We start from the raw sequence: 21,756 nt of genomic DNA, 5'->3' as shown, positions 1-21,756 counted from the left end.
TAAAGAATATTTAACTTTAGCAACAGACAAGATAATCCAACATGAGACGGTGACCAGGAACAATCTTACAATTCATGTAGATGATTGAAATGTTATATAAACAGAAAAAAGAAAATGAGAACATGAGTTAAGAGAACAAAATAATGAGTGAATCTCTTGATGTGAATACAGAATGAGAGATTAAGGGCGACAATCTAACAAGTCATAAAAAACAGAACATAGAGGAATTACATTTTGTATATGAAAAAAAAAGAAGAAAGAGAACACAAGTGAGAGAACAACAGAAGAAATAATACATGGATTAGTGAAAATCCAACATGAGAGGGCGACAGGGAACAATCTAACCAGTCATAAAAACAGAACATAGAGTAATTACATTTTATATGAAAAAAGAAGAAAGAGAACATAAATCAGAGAACAACAGAATAAATGATATCCTTCATAATTTCATATGATTACAGGATGAGTGAAAATCCAACATAAGAGGGCGACAGGGAACAATCTAACGAGTCATAAAAACAGAACATAGAGTAATTACATTTTATATGAAAAAAGAAGAAAGAGAACATAAATCAGAGAACAACAGAATAAATGATATCCTTCATAATTTCATATGATTATAGGATGAGTGAAAATCCAACATAAGAGGGCGACAGGGAACAATCTAACGAGTCATAACAACAGAATATAGATTAATTGCATTTTATATGAAAAAAGAAGAAAGAGAACAACAATATAAATAATATCCTTCATCATTTCATATGATTACAGGATGAGTGAAAATCCAACATAAGAGGGCGACAGGGAACAATCTAACAAGTCATAAAAACAGAATAGAGATGATTGACGTTTGATATAACAAGCAAAAAAGAAAGCGAACACAAGTGAGAGGAAAACATGATGGAGAATCTAGTACTTATGTTTACAGGATGAGGGAAAATCCAACATGTTAGAATGAAAGAATAGCCTGGAGATTTGAACAAGGGAAGGGAAAGAGTACAGGATAAAGGAACAACCAACACTAAAATATATAAAAGGAAGTAAAAGAGAGTCGCACGTTTCAAACATCTCACAAAAAAGAGAGAATCCAACACATGTGAAGCTATGAAAACTCTCTCTTCTCTCCTCCAGCGTCGGCTCTAACGTACCTTCATAAAAAGAGGATCATCCACCGAGATCTGAAGCCTGAGAACATCGTGCTGCAACAGGGAGAGAAGCGCGTGAGTTTTACAGTCTGGGAAAGTGAAGTGATGACAAAAACACCAACACCACAACAAAGATGCAGCAACAATCTTGGCTTCTCGTCTGGATGTGGATTAAGTGGACAAAGTAGAAACTTCTCACATGGAAGGAAGACCGTATTAAATATTCCTTCTACAGCAACTTCATCTCTAGGAGGAAAAAAATAATACAACCTCATGATCTGTGACAGTAACAGGACGTGTAACTGAGGCCAGACATATAAAAGTGACGTTGAGTTTATACGTGTGATAAACACTTTATTCTTCTCCACTGTCTCTCACAGTTGATCCACAAAATAACAGACCTCGGTTACGCTAAGGAACTGGACCACACCAGCATCGCCTTCTCCTTCGTGGGAACGCTCCAGTATCTGGTGAGTGATTACGACCGGACCAGGAGGACAGAAGTGACTAAACCTTGTTGTCGACTTAAAATATAATTTCACCAATTGTCACTCGTCATCCACGTTGTGAGATCATGAATCATATTATGTGTGGTTTTTGTCGAGGCGTGTCCAAAGCGGCCCTCGTTCTCCATTATAAACTGTATAATAAGAATGTAAAAATAATTGTTATATAGGCCATATCGTTGAATAAAACAGATAAAGTCATGCGTAAGATTTTAAAAAAGATGCTTAAACTCCTGTATTTTCTTTTCTGTCTGTCCATGTATCTGTTTATGTCTTTATGTTGAACTGGATGAAGCTTCTTTTGTAAGTCTTCTGATGAAAAACCCATGTTTTTTCTGTTCATCTCAGGCTCCGGAGCTGATCGAGAGGCAGAAATACACCATCGCCGTGGACTACTGGAGCTTCGGAACTCTGGTGTTCGAGTGCATCACAGGATTCCGGCCCTTTTTATCGACCTGGCAGCCGGTTCGCTGGTAAACTTTGAACCTGACCTCATGATTTATATACATTTTAGAGGTTTTGATTAAGTAAGAGATTTAGCTGGATAGTTTTTCATCATCAACCTTTGTCTCTGCCATAACGTCCACATAAGACATGGACACACATGACATTTTATTTTTAAACATGCTAAAAAGTATTCCTTTTTTTAAATATTTCTTACATGTAAATTCCCTCTAATTACAAGCTTTTTTTGTTATAAAAGATTTTTGATAAACCCATAGTTATAAACATTAATTAATCACTATTTTATTAACCAGCTTCTAACATCTCTTAAATGTTTTGAAAATAAATAAATAAGTTAGTTTGTCATCATTTTTTAAAAAGTGCTTTAATGTTAGTTTTTATGAAACTGTCATGAGTTTAATAATTGTCGTTGCTTCCTCTCATCCTTTTCTTTGTAACTTCACGGTTACGTGACTCAATTTTGAGTCGAACCACGACCAGCCAATTCTAAAGAATCGAAGGATATGTAGGTCTTGCCAACGAAAACGGCCCCGTTTGCCTCGTTAACTTCGTAAATAAACCCTCCGTGGGGTCAGTCGAGGATGTGAAAACACTTAAGGACAAATAAAACTGTCAAAGTGTCACATGTTAAAAGCTTCGTCGCAACACATTATATGAACTTAACAAGAAGTCGCTCTATTGTGTTACTTTGTTTGTTTTTCTTTCAGGCACCACAAAGTCCGGTCCAAGCAGGACAATGACATCGTGGTCTACGAGGACTTATCAGGGGAGGTTCGCTTTTCAGAACACGTTCCTCAGCCCAACAACCTCAACAGGTGATTTAATGTGCAAGTGTTGGGAGAGTTACTTTATACATGAACACTGGTGGCAGACAAACACAGAATATTCAAGTACAGTTGAAGGGATGCAGTTGAATGTGTTACTGAGGCCTAGTGAATACGATATATCATTATAGATCAAAACATAAAGTGAATAATAATAGTAAAGTTAGTATCTTCTTTAAAGAGCTTGCAGGAAGTTAAATACAATAAACAAAGCTGTCAAATTTGTCTGGTGACGACTATGTATTAGCAGTTTAGATCGGAAAAATAAACGTTTTATTTTAAATTTTTAGAATATTGTCAAAACTTTTAAAGTTAAACTAAATAATGACGATAAATTTGAATAATAATTAGTACTTTCACTCCTGGACTTTTATCATTCGTTTCATATTATTTTCTGCCAGAATGAATGAAGTCAACATCCAGGTGTTTTAAGCTGGTTTGTAAACAGTTTCTGAACTGAAGCTTAATACTTACACACTGTTTTGAGTAAAATGAGCCTATGCACATGTGTCTCACTTCCTCTCAATGAACTCATCCCTGGAGCTGCCTTGCATTTAGTCCTTTTTTTTTACCATCATTAAACAGTGAAATGTCATTTCCATTTTAAAAAGCATAATATTTGAATCCCATCCATCCAGCTTAAATGTTCACACGTGTGCATCTGGTCTATGTTTAGGTGGTCCTAGTCCTAGGCTCAGAAGCAAATGTGTGCCTGTGCACTGATCGTCTTATTTCAGTTATTATCTTTATATATAATTGAGTTAAGATAACTATAAATAACAATATATTGGAAAGAACATCCTAGTTAGACTCATATTCATTTGACTCACTCGTGTTTCTTGCTGAAGTCTGTTGCTGGAGAAGTTGGAGTATTGGCTGCGACTGATGCTCAAATGGTCTCCCAAGTCCAGAGGAAAAGACCCGAACGCTCCGTCCAGCGGCTGCTTTGCTCAGCTGGACGTCATCCTACAACTGAAGGTTTCAATCTAACATACAACATTTCATTTCCAGTGTGTAGTTTGAGGTCGTCTTTAACTGGTCAACACTTCTCTCGTCCAGCTCGTCCACGTTCTGAACATGACGTCTGCCAAGATCCTGACCTACGCCATCACGGACACGGAGACTGTGGCCGAGCTGCAGCTGAGGATCGAGAAAGACACCAACATACTGGCGGCCAATCAGGAGCTGCTGCTGGAGGCCGGACTGGCTTTGGAGCCACAGGGACTGGCCCGGCAGTGTGCCGTCGACTACACGGTAATACACTTGTTATACCACCACGACATATGAGGGACAGTTGTTGTTGTTTGAGCAGCTGATCTCAAAGATGTATAGAAGGTCAATTATCTCCTGATGTTTCAGTCCATGGGTTTCAAACTCGGTAGCAAAGCAAAAAAGGTTTTGTTTTCACAATTCCAATAAGAAGATGATGCTGATGGATTTGTGTGTCTTCAGGAGATGGACGGTCGGAGGACGGACGTCCCCCTGGTCTTCCTGTTCGATCGTTCCTCATGTACCTACGAGCTTCAATTCGCTCCACGCCCGCTGCCGGAAAACATCGTCTTTGTTCGTAAGTTAAACTTAAATCTTCCAAGTCGTCCAAAATGTGGATTCACCCAACAGGAAGTAAGAGTAGAAGATTTTCGATACTGTCTTTTAATTCTTCGAGGCTCAATTTTTATTTTTGTTTCATCAAACAAATTCCAGTTTTATTCAGTTTTTATATTGTTGTCATCTTTGATCTCTGAACACTGACGTCTTTATATCAACATATCAACATGAACTTTCATCTAATTTGATTTTAAGACAAATAAAATAAAATGAGTTCAACAAACGTGCTTCGCAGAGAAGCTCTTATTACTTGTTCAATTAGACTCGTGTGATGAGCCGTGTTTAGATTTTTAAAATTAGTATTTATACAGATTATCGACTGATTCTGTGCAACTTATTAAATAAGGGCTTTTATCAAAATAGTTGTTTAACATCAATTTTGGAAAAGAAAAATGGATTTGATTTTTCATTTTTACAACTTTATAAGATTGTAAGAATGTTAAAAAAAATAACACAAAAAAGCAAATTAAGATTCTAAATTTGAATTATTTATATGCCATGACACTGTGACAAACTTTCACTCCTGGACTCTTATTGTTATTACATTTTCTCCCAGTTGACAAGTCAATACCCAGATGTTGAAACAGATCCTGAAGTGAAACTAACATTTATATACAGACTATTCTTAAAATGAATGGGGAAACAAGTCCACCAAAAATTGACATCTACAATTTCTGACTCATTTGTAACTGATTTAACAAGCTTTGTCTCACTTCCTCTCAATGAACTCATCCCTGCAGCTGCTTCAATATGGCGTATTTTGACCATCATTATGCATCGATGTGTCATTTCTGTTTCCAAAAAACCTTCAGATGTTCATCACATCACTTCTCTGCTCATACAACACCTTTTAGTGAAGCATAAACGTGATATTTGTCAGTTCATTCTTGCACATAAATCTACTTCTGATTTTGAACCAAGCTTTGGGCCACAAAAAAATCAGCTTCAGGGCCAGTTTGACGCATGTGACTTAAAGAATTTTAGGTTTTGAGTTTAAATCTTTAATCTTTAAGCAGTAACAGTTAAGATGAGTTTCTCGTCTCTGGAACAGAAAAAGACCCTCGGCAGCTCCTGCCCTACAGCGTCCTCAAGAGGACCTGTGGTCAGGCGTGGCACACCATCCGCTCGCTCAAGGAGGACTGGCAGCGGCTGCAGCAGGGTCAGAAGGCCGCCATGTAGGAAACGCACACAATCAGGCTGTTACACACACACACACACACACACACAATTGTTATCCTAACCCTTGGATCTGTGTGTGTCAGCATGAGCCTCCTGAGACACAACTCCTCGCTGTCCAAGCAGAAGAACGAGATGATGTCCATGTACCAGAGACTCATGGCCAAGCTGGACTTCTTCATCACCAGCCTGCACATCGACGTGGACAAGTACCAGGAGCAGACGGCCACTGGGATCGGTACGTTCACCCTTATAAACTTTAAACTCAATCTAGTGACATCTAGTGGTGAATTTACAAACTTGGCAACCAAATCGTCATTGTCAACTCAGTCTGAAGTAAAGGTGTGTAATGGAAGGAATCTGGCGATACTTATCAGGATACAGGGGCAGTGATGCAATATATAGTGATACTACATTAACATTAAGTATATATGTGTAGTATTGTCGAGTACTTGACTCTGGTATTGTAGTATTTACAGACCATATGACTCTTGTCGAAGTCGTAACTGATTTAATTTGTTTTCAAACCAAAATATGTCCAAACATCAGCTTTAAAAGCTGCTGGAGTTGACTGTATCCTCTCATCCTCAGTTTTATATGCTTTCATTTGTTTTCAAACCAAAATATGTGCAAACATCAGCTTTAAAAGCTGCAGGAGTCAACTGTATCCTCTCGTCCTCAGTCAACGCTAGGATTTCATTGTAGCTTTAGATGTGCAGGAAGTAATGACTGCTGCCATCTAGTGGCCATAAGTTTGATTGCAACACAAAAATGAAGAAAAAAAACCAGTGTATATATTGGAATGTTATTTGTAAAAACACAGTTTATTCAAATATAAACCATATAAATAAAAATCGATCGAACAATGTCGTGAAGAAAATATATCAAGTAGCTATGTAGCTATTACTCTTTGTCCTAAACTATAAATTAATTCAATTCAATTTTAAATATATTTAATTTTTGTGTGTGTCTGTGTGAAGCTTCAGAAAAGCTGCTCGGTGTGTGGAGGGAAATGGAGCAGACGGCCACCAGCTGTGGACAGGCAAGCGTCAGAGTGTGTTGGTCATCATAACGTTAAAAAAAACAATAACATTCTTCCGTCCAGGCCAAAGTAAACGAGCTGGAGGACGAGATGATGCTCCTGCAGCAGGACATCGTGGACGTCCAGAGGCAGCCGTGGAGGAGCGGCGAGGCTCTGGAGACACTGTGAGTCCAGTCACTCTTGCATCTGTTGCTGGTGGTTGTATCTTCAACATGTGTGTGTGCAGCGAAGGGAAGGCCATGGAGATGTTCCGTAAGCTCAGAGAGCGGGCGAGAGGTTTGTCTCTAACGTTAGCTTTTGTTGTCCAAATAAATAATAATGTTGTTTGTTTGGTGGCTCACACAGAGCACAGAGCTCCAGGTGACAGTCAGGACATTGTGCGTCTGGTGGTCCAGGCTCTACAGTTCTATGAGAAGAAGCTCAGAGACTTCTACACCCACATCAGGTACCTAACAGAGGGGGTCCACGTGCATAGATGTGTACATTTGTATATTTATTGAGTTTGTGTTTTGCTCATTTTCACTAGTTTATATGTTTATTTCTTGAGCAAAGTTGATCGAAACGAGTGTCAAGATTCACAGGCTGAGGAAAATATTATGTAAAAAAAAAACACTTGTCAGACAGAATTAATCAATTAAATTGAAATTATATTAATCTTTTTTTTCCTTTCTGTGCGGCCTGGTCACAAACGCCTCCATGATCATATGTGTAGTTCTTCAGTTTAGCCACTAGGAAATTTGTTTAAGTAAGTAAGATATGGTTATTTTATAAATCGCCTTTTTAGACCAGGCTCACAAAGCGCTTTAACAATCAAAAACAATACACAGTCAAACATTTTGTTATTCAAATTTAAAAAAAGAGACCGAATTGTTTTTTTTTAAAAATTGAGCCGTAAATCCAAAATGTCAATTATAATAAACTTTCTTTACCAACTTGGACCTAATTTGCTTATTTGCCGCAATGAAATTGTTTATTATACTATTATAATGTTATATTTATAATAGTTTTGCCGCAATACAATTGGTTATTACACTATTATAATATTATATTTATTATAGTTTTGCCGCAATACAATTGGTTATTACACTATTATAATATTATATTTATCATAGTTTTGCCGCAATACAATTGGTTATTACACTATTATAATATTATATTTATCATAGTTTTGCCGCAATACAATTGGTTATTACACTATTATAATATTATATTTATTATAGTTTTGCCTCAATACAATTGGTTATTACACTATTATAATATTATATTTATCATAGTTTTGCCGCAATACAATTGGTTATTACACTATTATAATATTATATTTATTATAGTTTTGCCTCAATACAATTGGTTATTACACTATTATAATATTATATTTATCATAGTTTTGCCGCAATACAATTGGTTATTACACTATTATAATATTATATTTATCATAGTTTTGCCGCAATACAATTGGTTATTACACTATTATAATATTATATTTATCATAGTTTTGCCGCAATACAATTGGTTATTACACTATTATAATATTATATTTATCATAGTTTTGCCGCAATACAATTGGTTATTACACTATTATAATATTATATTTATTATAGTTTTGCCGCAATACAATTGGTTATTACACTATTATAATATTATATTTATCATAGTTTTGCTGCTTGGAGTTAGAATTCACTGAAGCGGAAAATGCAACTGTGTACTTTGTGTAGTATAATTTACTTTTTGTTAGAATTTATCTTATATTAAAATGAATATAATAGAAAAAAAGGATCCAGTATTAAAGCAATGACAGCAGTATTGGCACCGATATGAGAAACCTTGGATCCATACTCTGATCCAGCACTGACACACTGGATTAACGCATGGATTCACTCTTGTCGTGTCTCAGCAAGACGGCCGTGTGTCGTCAGCGTGTGATGGAGCTGCTGCCGAAGGTGGAGGGCGTGATTCAGAAGATGGTGGAGAGCGAGCAGGTGCTCATGGGCCTGCAGGAGAAGCGACAGAGGGAGCTGTGGAACCTTCTGAAAGTGGCTTGTGTGAGAAGAATAACACAAAAAAAGGCAAATTTAGATGATTTGATATTTTGATGTTCTGACTTTTTATTTTGTCTTTGCAGAGCAAAGTTCGGAGCCCGATCAGTGGAAGTCCTGATGGTATCAGAACTTCTTCTTCTTCTTCTTCTTCTGTACCCCCGCTGATGGAACCCCGGAACAGTTTGCAACAGTTGTGAGTACAAACACAGACATACACACATAAGAACACTAAATTACTATTTCAATTGACTTCTATTGACAGTTTTAGTGATTTTCAGTGCTTTTATATTTCTCATTACATTTCATTTATATATTTATATACTGTTTTATTTCTGTCGTTCTATTTTATGTTTCCAAAACACCAAACTAAACATTCCCGTTATGTTTTTACAAAAGTGGTAAAAAACATTTTCTAGTTCCGACTCTGACGTCATGTGTTTCCGCAGCGACGAGTCATTGATGGAAGAGAGTCGAATCTACGAGAGTCGCCTCCAGAGTTTGCTGCAGAACACCCTCCCGGAGTCAGAGGAGAGTCTGGAGGTAATAAAAACTCTCTTTTTGCGTTTAAAGTTCCTCTGTTCTTTGATGCTCTCTGCCGCCATCTAGTGGAATCATAGCGTGATAGACATCAAACTTGCAGCAAAAAAGAGCAACTTTGTTTTTACATCAACTTGTTTTGACTTCTTGTTCGTCAGTCTCAGATGCTGAGGGAGTGGACGTGGCTGCAGGGCAACCAGAGTTTCTCCAGCGACCTCTCCTGAGCCCGCTTTGCGCTGCTCTCTACCGCCATCGTGTGCCCGGGATGAGAAACGACGGGAGAATAAAAGATACAATCGTCAATCTAGACACACGCAGTTGAAAGAGGCATAAATAACATTCCACAAAGCAGGGGGAATTCAACCTGCAATCCGTTGGACAATTCAACTCAATAATATTAGATGCTTGTGTCATTATGTTTAAGTTTTAAAGGTACGAATAACATGCAACAGGAGTTCAAGTCTAAATGCTCGTCTGCCATATTTCATTATTTTTTTAAGAGGGTTTTTAACCAAACCTGGCCTCACATGGTCAGTTTTAGTTTGTGTATGTGGTGAATATGTTAAATCCCTTAATGTTCATGCAGAGTTTTATTTTTGTAAGACAATCAACGCGAGTTAAAGTATAAATAATATTGACGGTTCTGTGATGTTCAGATTGTTCCGCAGTAAATGTCGATGTAACCGTTTTCGTGAGGCTTTCTCTGACTTTAAAAACATTCTTCTGTTTTATGATCATCAACACGATGAGATGATGATGCAGGAGTTCAGGAGGCTACAGTCAGACTTTGATGAAGACGAGAAGAAGTGAAAGAGAAGAGAAGTTAAAGAGATTTGTCGTCAGAATCAGAGCAGAGTGAGACGTCACATGCTGACTTGTTTGTGAAAACCTGACGTAAGATCTACATTTCTTCAAGAGCAATAAATAAAAAAAGTCTTAAGTTCCTCGTTTTCCTCTTTTTCAGAGTTAGATTTTTCATCTTCAAAACCTGCTTTGATAGTTCAGCTAGATCCACCAGTCTCCTCCAGGTACTCCAGTCTTCACTCACGCACACTAAAAACAACAACAACAACTTCTTCAGTTTGTGTTTTTTTTTTTATTTGGACAATTTCACCTCGAGGTCCTAAACGTTGACGGTTGGAGACGATGACGGGAACAAGTTTATACCCTTTCTTTTCGACTGAACCTGATGGACTCTCCTGGTCGGTACTTTATTGCATCAGAACACACGCTCACGAGAACATCCCTCATTGCTTCGGGCATGCAACAAAACCACAAGCAAAAAAAAAAACAACAAAAAACTCACACACCCTCTTTTAGACAAGAGAAATGACAAACAAACTCACACGTCGACACTAATGTCGAGCTTTTGTGTGTTTGAATGACAACAATTCCCATTTTTTACCCCCTAAGAGGCTCGACTCCCGTTTAGGTACAGTACTCAGGATCCTACGGATTGTCCATGGCACGAGGTTTAAGGCCGAAGAGAGTGTGTCGGTGTGTGTGTGCGTATGCGTGTTGACTAAAATGAACGATGTGATGCAGGGTGGAATTAGTGTGTGTCACTTTTGGGTTCTTTCTTCTTCTTGTGTCCTTTTTTACGCCTCCAGCTCGAAGCCCATTCCTACTTTGTGTCCGCCGGCGTTCACGTTCTTGCCGTCGATCAGAGCTGAGAGCGTGAGCTTCACACCTGCAGGCAGAAGAAGTCGAGGATTATAATGAGAGTTTGATCCGAGACCCGAGCAAAAAAAGTGCGACCAAGACCAAGGGCCGCATGTCGCACCGACTTTCAGCCAATCACACGCCGGCGAGCTCTTTTCTCTGCCAATATTTATATTGAATTTAAAAGGCTACACATGAAATAATATTGAATTTAGAACATTTATTTTTGAATTATTGGAATATCAAACTCCATTTGTTAAAAAAACGAATATATAATAATACATTTTTAATATATGAGAAGAAACAAGAAATTCAATCTTTCATTATAGTAACCATTGAATTCGATTATGCAAAAAAAGTAATTCAATCTTTTTATCTTCTTTTTTAAAAGGAAGAAAAACGTTTTATTAAAAAGAAAAATCTATAATTAACTTGTTATTTACTGCATTACACCAATACATTGATATACTGTCCTTAAATTCCCAGTAATAAGCAGCATATGAAATTTGAAAAGTTGAACTTTTGGGGGTAGATTTTTAATTATGTGCTGCATTCAAAGACACGTGGAAAAATGGGACAAATATTCAGATTTATCTTGGTTCAAATGCTTGTCAAACATAGGGATTATTATGCGTTTTTTCTTCTTGAGAAACAATATTTTCTCCCTCAGAGCCTTTTGTCCTTTACTGTCCCTTTGGGTTTGTCGCTATCATAATGCAACACTTAGAAAAGATGTTAAAATGTGTACATTATTTTGATTATTCGTTTTTATACTAATATAGCGTTAAAGTTTTGCGGTACAGTAAAACATTTCCTACATTATGTTGGTCCCTGAACGCCCCTCGTGTCTCCCTTGTTGATGCGACGTCAGTGACAGCCGAGTGTTAAAGATAAATCGACTGGAAGTCGAGGTCCGTGTTGTCATTTCACGAGCCCAGGTTACCACGACAACCTCATTTCAAGTCCCTAACACTACTTTGAGAATGTATAGAAAACAATATTTATGATCAAATTAAAGGTTTTTTTTTATATATAGATAGATGTAGAACGTCCTGAGAAAATTACGTTTTTCCTTCAAAATAGCATTAATTTTCTTAAACCGCCCTGATGTCGCCGACACTGACCTGGCCTCATGGTTTGTGTGTATCCGACGCCGACCAGACAGGCGTTGTTGACTTTAGCCTGAGAACAAAGAAGAAAAAGTTCATTTTAATCAAGCAGGATGAGAGATGTGTACGAGTGTCTTACCGTGAGAGAAGAGTCCTTGTCCAGCTGGTATTTGGCTCCGACGCCGAAGCGAGTGTTGTTGCTCCCGGCGGTCCAGGCCAGTTGCACCGCCGTCTCCAGCCTGCAGTTCACCTTCTGGTAAATAGAGCCGGTGAACTCTGTGCCGTCGTTACTGGAAGAAAAGATACATTTATTTTAAACCATGGACATGAAATGCAATCACACAAGTGGAGGAAACCTTTTAGAAATTGATGGTTTAATTTATCAGTGTCATCAGAATATTAAATGGTTAAATTTAACTATTTAAATGTTGACATTTTTTTATTGACATTTTTTTCCAGCATTTGGCAGGAATCTTCCGATACAATACATATTTATCTATCTAGCTATCATGATACATGTGTGACGATACGACACACGTGTATCATGATACATGTGTGACGATACGACACACGTGTATCATGATACATGTGTGACGATACGACACACATCATGACACGTCAAGTTCTTTTATTGTCAAATATGCATGTATTAAGACATACAGCATAAATTAAACTGTGGTCCTCTCTGTCCCACGATGCAAAACATGAATACATTAATTAAGACATTCAAGAAAATAAATAACAAACAACAAAATGAAATAAATAATCAACAAACTTAAATAACCAACTAATAAACAGAATATAACCAAAAAACTAACGCAATGCACAGGTAGTGACAATACTATACACATCATGTGCGACGATATGATATATTGTGATATAGTAGGAACAACTATATATCGTTTCTTTTAAAGAAAGTTTTTTCTGGGTTTTACAACAAAGAATTGAGCAAATACTTTCTCTGATTAAATGTGAAACTGCTTGTAAGAAAGTGCTTCTCAAAATATAAACAAAAATGTAAAATTTATTTTCCGTTTCAATTTTCTAGTAAGTCTATGTCCAGTGGATAATCAATTATTACTTACTTATCTTAAACACCGACATCTTTGTAGTTCACCATATCAGAGTTTGTAACGCATCTTAAACATTAAAGGTTCTATGTTTTAATTTCAAATAATTGGCTTTTCCCGACTCAAAGGTAGAAAAGTAAAGTGTATAATTGTGGAGTCTTGAGGATTAATGATAGCTTTGTGTTCTGACAGTTGCAGGCGTGCGTGCACGTGTGTGTGCACGTGTGTGTGTGCACGTGTGTGTGCACGTGTGTGTGCACGTGTGTGTGCACGTGTGTGTGTGCACGTGTGTGTGTGCACGTGTGTGTGTGCACGTGTGTGTGGTGACTCACACGCTGGTGTGCAGCTGGAAGTCCGGAGCCTTGTATCCCAGAGCGAAGTTGTTCTGGGTCAGGAGGGACTTGGCCGTGTTGAAGGCGATCTGGTAGCCGGCGAGCCAGCCCTCGTATCCCAGGACGGCGGCGGCGTGAACCGTAGGACCCGCCATGTCGAAGTCCAGGTCGCAGCCCATGTTGACGAAGTCGCGCTTGTAGGCCGTCTTCAGCTTCGCACTCTTCTTACTGCAGACACACAGTGATGTTGAATTATTATTATTACAATTACATGTTCTAACATCTTAATAAATTAGTCGAGATCTACACTTACTCAAGATGCTTTTGTTTTGAAGTGTATCAGAATAGTTTTTTACATTTCATTGGTGAAACTTTTCATATTTTTTTTAAATGTTTTTGTTTCTTTTAAGTAATTAATTATTTTTCTGAACTATTAAGTCTTATAGTTTCTATATTAAAAGGTTGATTTTTATTCTATTTTTAAATAAAAATAAATAAATAAAGATTTTACACATAGAGTTTGATATTACAATTCTTATCATTCAAAAATAAATGTAAATTCACCATTTTCAAATTCACAGCCTTTCAAATTCCATACGAAAATGCATCAACTATTTTCCAACATTGTTACATTGATTTTAAAAGAATAATAAATAAATAAAATATTGAGTGTAAAAAGATAGTGTTGAATTATTGGAATAAGACTAAACATGTGTAAGAAAATGATTTAGGTTTTAAATATGAAGGTTTTTCATCCCTTGTGTTATCTCAGGGTCAATGTGACCCGGAGGCCCAAAAACAAATGTGTTTGTGTTATCCCTTGTGTCGTCTCTAACAAGTGTTAATTCAATTATTAAAAAGTAAACTATTATGTATTAAATACATAATTATTGAATTATATTAAAAAAAATGTAGTTAAATGTGTTAAATTTTACTCAATATTGTGATGGCACTGATATACTTCAATACTTTTTTTTAAAAACCTGAACAAGTACCAACATGTAGTAAAATTAAAGATCAATCAATTTGACCTTTTGAGCTACAGAGTCGCACAAAACAAGCAAGTATTAAGTATTTATAGAGCTATAAGTGAAAGACTCTTGGAACAAAGTGATCACAGAGACATCAAGGTCATGGTTTAGAGAGAAAGATGAGATTCTCTTACCCAGTATTAGGAACAAACGACGTGTCCAGGCCGACCTTGAGTCCCTGAGCCAGCTGAAGACCACAACAAACTCTTGAGTAACAGAAACATCTGATACAAAGTTAACTGGACGGTCGTGCTTCACACCTGGTCCTCCACGGTGACCTCGGTGGTCAGCATGTTGTCGGTGTTCCACTTGTTGGTGAAGGAGAGGCCCAGCTCCTTCATCTTGTACTTGGTCTCCAGGTGTCCGCCGGACTTCCCGGAGTCGGTGTTGCTGGAGCCGGACGTGGAAAACTCCTGGAGGACAGAGAGAGAGTTTGAGTTGCTACAGTTTCTACTTCCTGCAGGGCTGGAGTGAAGGAAGGTGTGTTTGGAAGTTTATCCATCAGAATATTGAATGTTTTAATTCAACATTTTAAATGTTGAAAACATATTTTTAGTAATATGTTTAAGAGTTTATTTAATTAAATTATTTGTTTAAATGTTTGTATATAGTGGTAGCAATGAAAGTTCGATCCAGTAGCTCTTTACTCTTTTGGTTTTGTCTGGTCATACCGTTATATCAACATTTCTATACAGAATTTAAAAGAAAATGTACTTTTGAATTAACAGAATAAGAATATCAAACTATGTGTACAAGAGAATGTTTTAATTTTGATTGATTTTATTTATTCAAATATATATATATTTTTTTAATTCAACTTTCAATATACAAACAAGTGAATAATTTTTTTTACTAATTCAACTTTAACTAAACAATAACCATTCAATATTCCGCACTGATAAACTTCCAAAGGTATCGTCCGAACATCTACAGCTTGTTCACACGGAAAATAAGCAACTTTGGAACAAAACCACATGTAGTACACATGCCGAGCCTCTGTGTGGCGCTGTTATGGTCCAAACGAAGAAGACGCTGTGATGCATGTGCACGACGACACAGAAGCACAGAGACAGATGGTTGAGATCTTTCTTAGCAGATCGTTCCCATAATAACTGAACCTACTATAGTTCTAGTACTATTTGAAAGAGACCTCAGTGTGGACAGAAACTACATCTACGCTGAAGCTTCTACACACATCAGTGTTAGGACTGCAATAACTCAAGGATAATCATAGGAAATAATGTTTTTCAGCCAATTAATAAAATCTAACGATAAAAATATAAGGCCTGAGAGAGCAGGTGGAGGTGCCTATGAGAGAGGGTGGAGGGCCATGAGAGAGTGGGTGGAGGGCCATGAGAGAGCGGGTGGAGGGGCCTGAGAGAGAGGGTGGAGGGGCCTGAGAGAGAGGGTGGAGGGGCCTGAGAGAGAGGGTGGAGGGCCATGAGAGAGTGGGTGGAGGGGCCTGAGAGAGAGGGTGGAGGGGCCTGAGAGAGAGGGTGGAGGGGCCTGAGAGAGAGGGTGGAGGGCCATGAGAGAGTGGGTGGAGGGCCATGAGAGAGCGGGTGGAGGGGCCTGAGAGAGAGGGTGGAGGGGCCTGAGAGAGAGGGTGGAGGGGCCTGAGAGAGAGGGTGGAGGGCCATGAGAGAGTGGGTGGAGGGGCCTGAGAGAGAGGGTGGAGGGGCCTGAGAGAGAGGGTGGAGGGGCCTGAGAGAGAGGGTGGAGGGCCATGAGAGAGAGGGTGGAGGGGCCTGAGAGAGAGGGTGGAGGGGCCTGAGAGAGAGGGTGGAGGGGCCCAAGAGAGAGGGTGGAGGGCCATGAGAGAGAGGGTGGAGGTGCCTGAGAGAGAGGGTGGAGGGGCCTGAGAGAGAGAGAGGGTGGAGGGGCCTGAGAGAGAGAGAGGGTGGAGGGGCCTGAGAGAGAGGGTAATTAAATCAGGGCTCTTGTGGGGGCCCCGTAAAAGAGTGGTTGTGCAGCCCTAACATGTGACGTGTTCACTCCAGACTACAGCATGAGCTCCAGAGCGCCAGCAGTGAAACTCTTACCATCTGACAGCAGCGTCCACAGAGGAGAAGAAGAAGAAGAAGAAGAAGAAGTTAGATTCACACTTGTGCGTCACTAGGAAAGTATGAAGCACATCAGGCCGGTTTAGTCGTTTTAAAACATCTCTGCCGTGATTCATTGTTTGTGGAGCGTAATTAGGGGGCGTCGCCACGGCAACCACTTTATGGCAACCACAGGCTACGGAGGGAAAGTAAACAGTAGGACGTCTGAGGGGGTCGACGGTGGAACTTACAACTCCGCTGTCGGACTTAGTCTTCACGTCCAGCTTCAGGATCCCATAACCTTGAGAGAAGAGAGTCTGAAGTTAAAAAAGAGGAAACACTGATGGAAAGATGGAAGCAGAGGAAGCAGTGACTCACCGAAGCCTTTGTTGAAGATATCTTTGGCAGATTTCCCCAAATCTGAGTATGAAGGAGGGACAGCCATGCCTGTGCAGACAAGTTACTGTTAGAACTTATAACTGGACACTAGTTAACAACACAAGTTAACAACACTAGTTAACAACACTAGTTAACAACACAAGTTAACAACACAAGTTAACAACACAAGTTAACAACACAAGTTAACAACACTAGTTAACAACACAAGTTAACAACACAAGTTAACAACACTAGTTAACAACACAAGTTAACAACACTAGTTAACAACACTAGTTAACAACACAAGTTAACAACACTAGTTAACAACACTAGTTAACAACACAAGTTAACAACACAAGTTAACAACACTAGTTAACAACACAAGTTAACAACACAAGTTAACAACACTAGTTAACAACACAAGTTAACAACACTAGTTAACAACACTAGTTAACAACACAAGTTAACAACACTAGTTAACAACACTAGTTAACAACACAAGTTAACAACACTAGTTAACAACACTAGTTAACAACACAAGTTAACAACACAAGTTAACAACACTAGTTAACAACACTAGTTAACAACACAAGTTAACAACACTAGTTAACAACACAAGTTAACAACAATAGTTAACAACACAAGTTAACAACACTAGTTAACAACACTAGTTAACAACACAAGTTAACAACACAAGTTAACAACACTAGTTAACAACACAAGTTAACAACAATAGTAAACAACACAAGTTAACAACACTAGTTAACAACACTAGTTAACAACACTAGTTAACAACACTAGTTAACAACACAAGTTAACAACACTAGTTAACAACACTAGTTAACAACACAAGTTAACAACACTAGTTAACAACACTAGTTAACAACACAAGTTAACAACACTAGTTAACAACACTAGTTAACAACACTAGTTAACAACACAAGTTAACAACACTAGTTAACAACACTAGTTAACAACACTAGTTAACAACACAACAACACAAACAATGATGATGACGACAACATGAGTGTAACTCAAGGACTCATGAAGCAGCAGCAGAACCAAGTATTATTTCAGAGGCAGACATTATTCTAAATAAAAATAAATGTATTCATGAATAAAGAAAATTTAAATGACAATAAATACACATTAGATTGTATTTTTTGTCTACATTCAGATTTATTTGATCATTAAAAAAAATAGTTTTATATTTAGTTTTGTCCAATTGTGATTTCGCTTCTGGAAAAGCGTTGTAAAAATATAAATTACTTACTTATATATTATTTATTCATACATTTATTTACCAAATTACAGCATATTTTGCATCAGCCAAGTTTATTTAATATAATGCAACAGACATACGAGGCAGAAATAGTCAAAGAATCAAAAGAACTACGGCTAGCGGATAAGTCGAAAAATATTGAAAATAGTTTCATAAGTGATGCCATCAAGGAATAAGTCAGTTGTTGTCGGTTGTTTACTCATAGTTTAGCATCAGCAGGTTCAGTTCGTCAGCAGCTGAGACTGCAAAACACAGTGTGTGTCAGAACATGACGCGTCACTGACCTTGACCCTCGTTCTTCTTTATCGTTACCATTTTGCTACATGGAAAATTCATTTCAATACTGTTTTAAGGAGATGTTTCTGTGTTTTTTTTAACAGTTTTATTTTCCCTTAAAACATTCAAGAGTCAACTCACAAGTTTAAAAATGATTTGGTTCAACAACTTTAAATTTTAATTTTTGCACAAATAATCCAGTTTCTCCAGCATGGAGCGCCATAATTGAGTAGTTTAAAAAAAGTAAATATGATTGGTTGGCGCTTTGACCATGTGGGCGGGGCTTAATATCCACCCAATCATGTCCCAGCATGTCGTTGACAGAACAAGAATCTAAAAGGAGGAAATGCATAAAACCAGTAAACGAGTTCTTGGGAAAACGCTTTTAGGAGAAACAGAAAATAAATAAAATATATATGGATTTCCTTTTTTTATACATTTCTGTGTGTATTTAGTTCCCTATAGCCAAAGAAATGAGTGCATTTATATCAATTTAAAGTAACTCTGATAAACATGTTTTCTTTACTCCTGCAGCTCATGTCGGCTGCTTTGAAAGAAAGTGAAACTAAGTCGTCAACTGACAAGTTTCTTTATCGATCGTTAATAAAGTTAAATAAAGGTAGGATTATTTAAAAATAAAAACACATTATTCATGATATCTAAACGTGACTTTAATTAAACTTCTTAATACAAAAGAAATGAGTAATAACATCCTTTAGCTCCTGAATTTTCCTTTATATTACACCGTATATTATCGATTAATACTACGATTTTGCTTTAAAATCCTTTTCATTATTTTGTTTTTTATTCATTTTGTATTCGTGTATCAGAATCAGAGACTTTTCTACACTTGTTTTTTTTAATTATGTTCAATACATTTCTAGTTTTGATGTTGCAAGTTGTCGAGTTTCGTCAGGAATCATGATCGACTCGTACAAACGTCAATAAAAAAAGAAAAACAACGAGTCAGAACAGAGACGACAGCTCGACGGTGACGTTTGACAAACACGACGAGACATCCGACGACGTGTTAGTCGAGCAGAAAGCGTCGACTCCGGACCCTCAGTGATGAGGTCATCACCGGTGGACGCACACTCACCGGCTCTCTTGTGACAGCCACAACCTTTGCTCTCTGGTGCTGCGGCGCCGCTTCCTTTCTCTGCCATGTCTCCTCAGACGGCAGCGAGAAAGAGAGAGAGAGAGAAGGAGGGACACGTATAAAAAAAAAACCTGACAGGTGGTGCTCGGATGTTTTGACGACGGCGACTGAACCGTCAGTCATCCAATCAGATTCAAAACCCTTAGACAAGCGTTTCACCTCTGGGCTGTCACTTTACATCCATCAACCGACTGCTGACTGGTTGTTGGTGACCAGATCTGTTATTCACCTTCACCACCTACGCCCTCGTCTCACCCCCCCGGGCCTACACACCCCCCCGCCTCAACACCCCAAATTTAGCGCAGGTGAACCCGATACTAGCACGCATGTGACCGAGGTTTTCAAAAAGTGTTCCGACTGTTAGATAGGATTGTCTGACGCAGTGTTGAATGTTCACACAATCTCACCCCCCCCCCCCCCCCCCCCAGCCCTCACACACACACACACACACACACACAACACACTCGCCATAAAAGCAGCACCTTGAGGAGGTTGAAAGGTCACACAGACTGGTTTCCTCAACTCTTTAAATACACTTTTATTTGAGTTAATCGATTCGATTCACCAACTATTTTCTTCCTTCTCAGACCTGTCATGCCATCTTTCCTCTTCTGACTTAAACCCTTTTATCAGAACCAAAAAAAGGATAAAAATCAAGTCATAAAATAAAGCTAAACATGTTAAAATTATCACTTAGAAATAAAATAATGTTATAAAAGCACCCTTTCCCCCCAAATACACGTTTACATTGACTATTTTCATGGAAAAATAATGAATGTGAAAGACAAGAGTCCTTATAAGAACAGACCCTAGAGTCATATTTAGAGACTAGTAATGAGAAATAAATAAATTAAAAATGTTAAATTTCTAGTTCCTACATTGAACCTCACGAGGGCCACAGTCAAAGGGCCACACTTGGCGCAGGTCTGTTGTAAACCATCAAGGATTTCGTTTTTAAAGTAAAAAATATATTTAAAAAAAACAACAAACACACCTAGAACATCCGTTAAACACAGCAACTACTACCACTATGAAACTAACCAGTGTGTGTGTGTGAAGGTGTGTATGTGTGTGAGAGAGAGAGATAAGGTCAAGTGCAACAACTACCCAAGATGCACTGGATCCTTTCCACCCAATCATGTTTGTCTATTTAAAGCTCTGAGACAACGGCTCGCAGAGACACAAACTTGTCGACAGGTTTCCAAACTATTTTATTGTCGAGGTGAAGTTCGTTCTCATATATACTCAAGTTTTTTTTTTTAATTCTTCAAGTTATTCTGGAATTGACAGATCAAATTGACGGATCAAATCGACTTCCCTCGTTCCACCTCACCTGCACTCTTTTCTTCACCTCCCATTATAAACTGCAATTTCTCTCACCATGAATTACCATTTTACCAAAACATCAGCATCCAAATAAAAATTTGATCCATTTGTATTTATTAACACATTATCATATCAATTCAATAAGGAATTAAGAATATTTACATAGTCATGGGTTGTAGTTTAGTATGAATAGTATTGCGTTAAATTGGACAAATTAAAAAATAATAATAATAAAGTTGAAGGACAAGCATTATGTGACGAACATAAATTCCATCATTTTTAAATGATCATATTTTTAAATACGTTTTTAAAAAGAACGAGTTGCACAACATGGCAGCAGTGACAAGTGGCAGTGACAGCAGATAACGGTCATATAGAACAAGTATATGTGGACATAGTCCAGGGCAGATTATTATTTCAACACACGTCACACGAAAACATGTTTAAATCCATTTAAACAACAGTTTAATGTAACAAAACAAACCAATATTTGTCTCTCGGAACAACGACAGTGACCCGGGCCTGGACTGGCTTTATAAAAAAAACAAAAAAAAACTAGCTTCGCCTCCTTTGAGCCAAACTCACAGTCGTGTTTTATACACATTTTAAAATGATTTGAGTTCATCGTCACGCAGGGAACGCGGAGTCTTACCTGGATCCGTGAGCTTGACTTTCTTTACGCAACTCGCTGCGACGAAGGAGCCGTGAAGGAGAGAGCGGAGCCTCTTGTGCGCATGCGCTCGTCGTCAA

The 21,756-nt window shown here is 38.0% G+C and overlaps 2 protein-coding genes across 4 annotated transcripts in view; one reads left to right on the top strand and one right to left on the bottom strand.

The window, feature by feature from the left end:
• The window catches only part of ikbkb (inhibitor of nuclear factor kappa B kinase subunit beta), a 21,888-nt gene extending 10,904 nt beyond the window's left edge, over positions 1-10,984 (top strand). The window contains exons 6-23 of one of the 2 annotated variants that reach the window (XR_015710822.1): positions 1,132-1,220; positions 1,526-1,615; positions 2,000-2,124; positions 2,824-2,931; positions 3,789-3,918; positions 4,000-4,194; positions 4,393-4,507; positions 5,600-5,723; positions 5,811-5,962; positions 6,705-6,766; positions 6,830-6,930; positions 6,993-7,042; positions 7,112-7,211; positions 8,658-8,805; positions 8,886-8,995; positions 9,249-9,342; positions 9,498-10,233; positions 10,304-10,984. Coding sequence is in view for 1 of the 2 variants with exons in the window: in XM_087788019.1 (XP_087644145.1) it covers positions 1,132-1,220; positions 1,526-1,615; positions 2,000-2,124; positions 2,824-2,931; positions 3,789-3,918; positions 4,000-4,194; positions 4,393-4,507; positions 5,600-5,723; positions 5,811-5,962; positions 6,705-6,766; positions 6,830-6,930; positions 6,993-7,042; positions 7,112-7,211; positions 8,658-8,805; positions 8,886-8,995; positions 9,249-9,342; positions 9,498-9,563 (1,859 nt within the window). In the remaining variant the exon portion in view is untranslated. Of the gene's footprint in view, positions 1-1,131; positions 1,221-1,525; positions 1,616-1,999; positions 2,125-2,823; positions 2,932-3,788; positions 3,919-3,999; positions 4,195-4,392; positions 4,508-5,599; positions 5,724-5,810; positions 5,963-6,704; positions 6,767-6,829; positions 6,931-6,992; positions 7,043-7,111; positions 7,212-8,657; positions 8,806-8,885; positions 8,996-9,248; positions 9,343-9,497 lie in introns of both variants that reach the window. The other variant, XM_087788019.1, reaches the window with a different exon arrangement.
• Positions 10,411-21,756, bottom strand: vdac3 (voltage-dependent anion channel 3). 2 transcript variants are annotated; one of them, XM_087788020.1, is made up of 10 exons: positions 21,659-21,755; positions 19,621-19,689; positions 16,964-17,032; positions 16,837-16,886; positions 14,804-14,956; positions 14,678-14,730; positions 13,513-13,740; positions 12,250-12,400; positions 12,126-12,183; positions 10,411-11,029 (listed from the first exon to the last, which is right to left on the bottom strand). In XM_087788020.1, exons 2-10 carry the CDS (start codon positions 19,685-19,687, stop codon positions 10,938-10,940), a joined length of 921 nt encoding a protein of 306 aa, XP_087644146.1. In that variant the 5' UTR covers positions 19,688-19,689; positions 21,659-21,755; the 3' UTR covers positions 10,411-10,937. The 2 variants fall into 2 exon arrangements, with proteins under 2 accessions (XP_087644146.1, XP_087644147.1); XM_087788021.1 differs by lacking the exon at positions 19,621-19,689 and having other exon boundaries at positions 21,659-21,756.

The sequence above is a fragment of the Callionymus lyra genome, chromosome 1 (assembly GCF_982586985.1).
Source record: "Callionymus lyra chromosome 1, fCalLyr1.hap1.1, whole genome shotgun sequence".
In the NCBI taxonomy this organism is placed as follows: Eukaryota; Metazoa; Chordata; class Actinopteri; order Syngnathiformes; family Callionymidae; genus Callionymus; species Callionymus lyra.
This window is presented reverse-complemented; position numbering and strand designations above follow the sequence as displayed.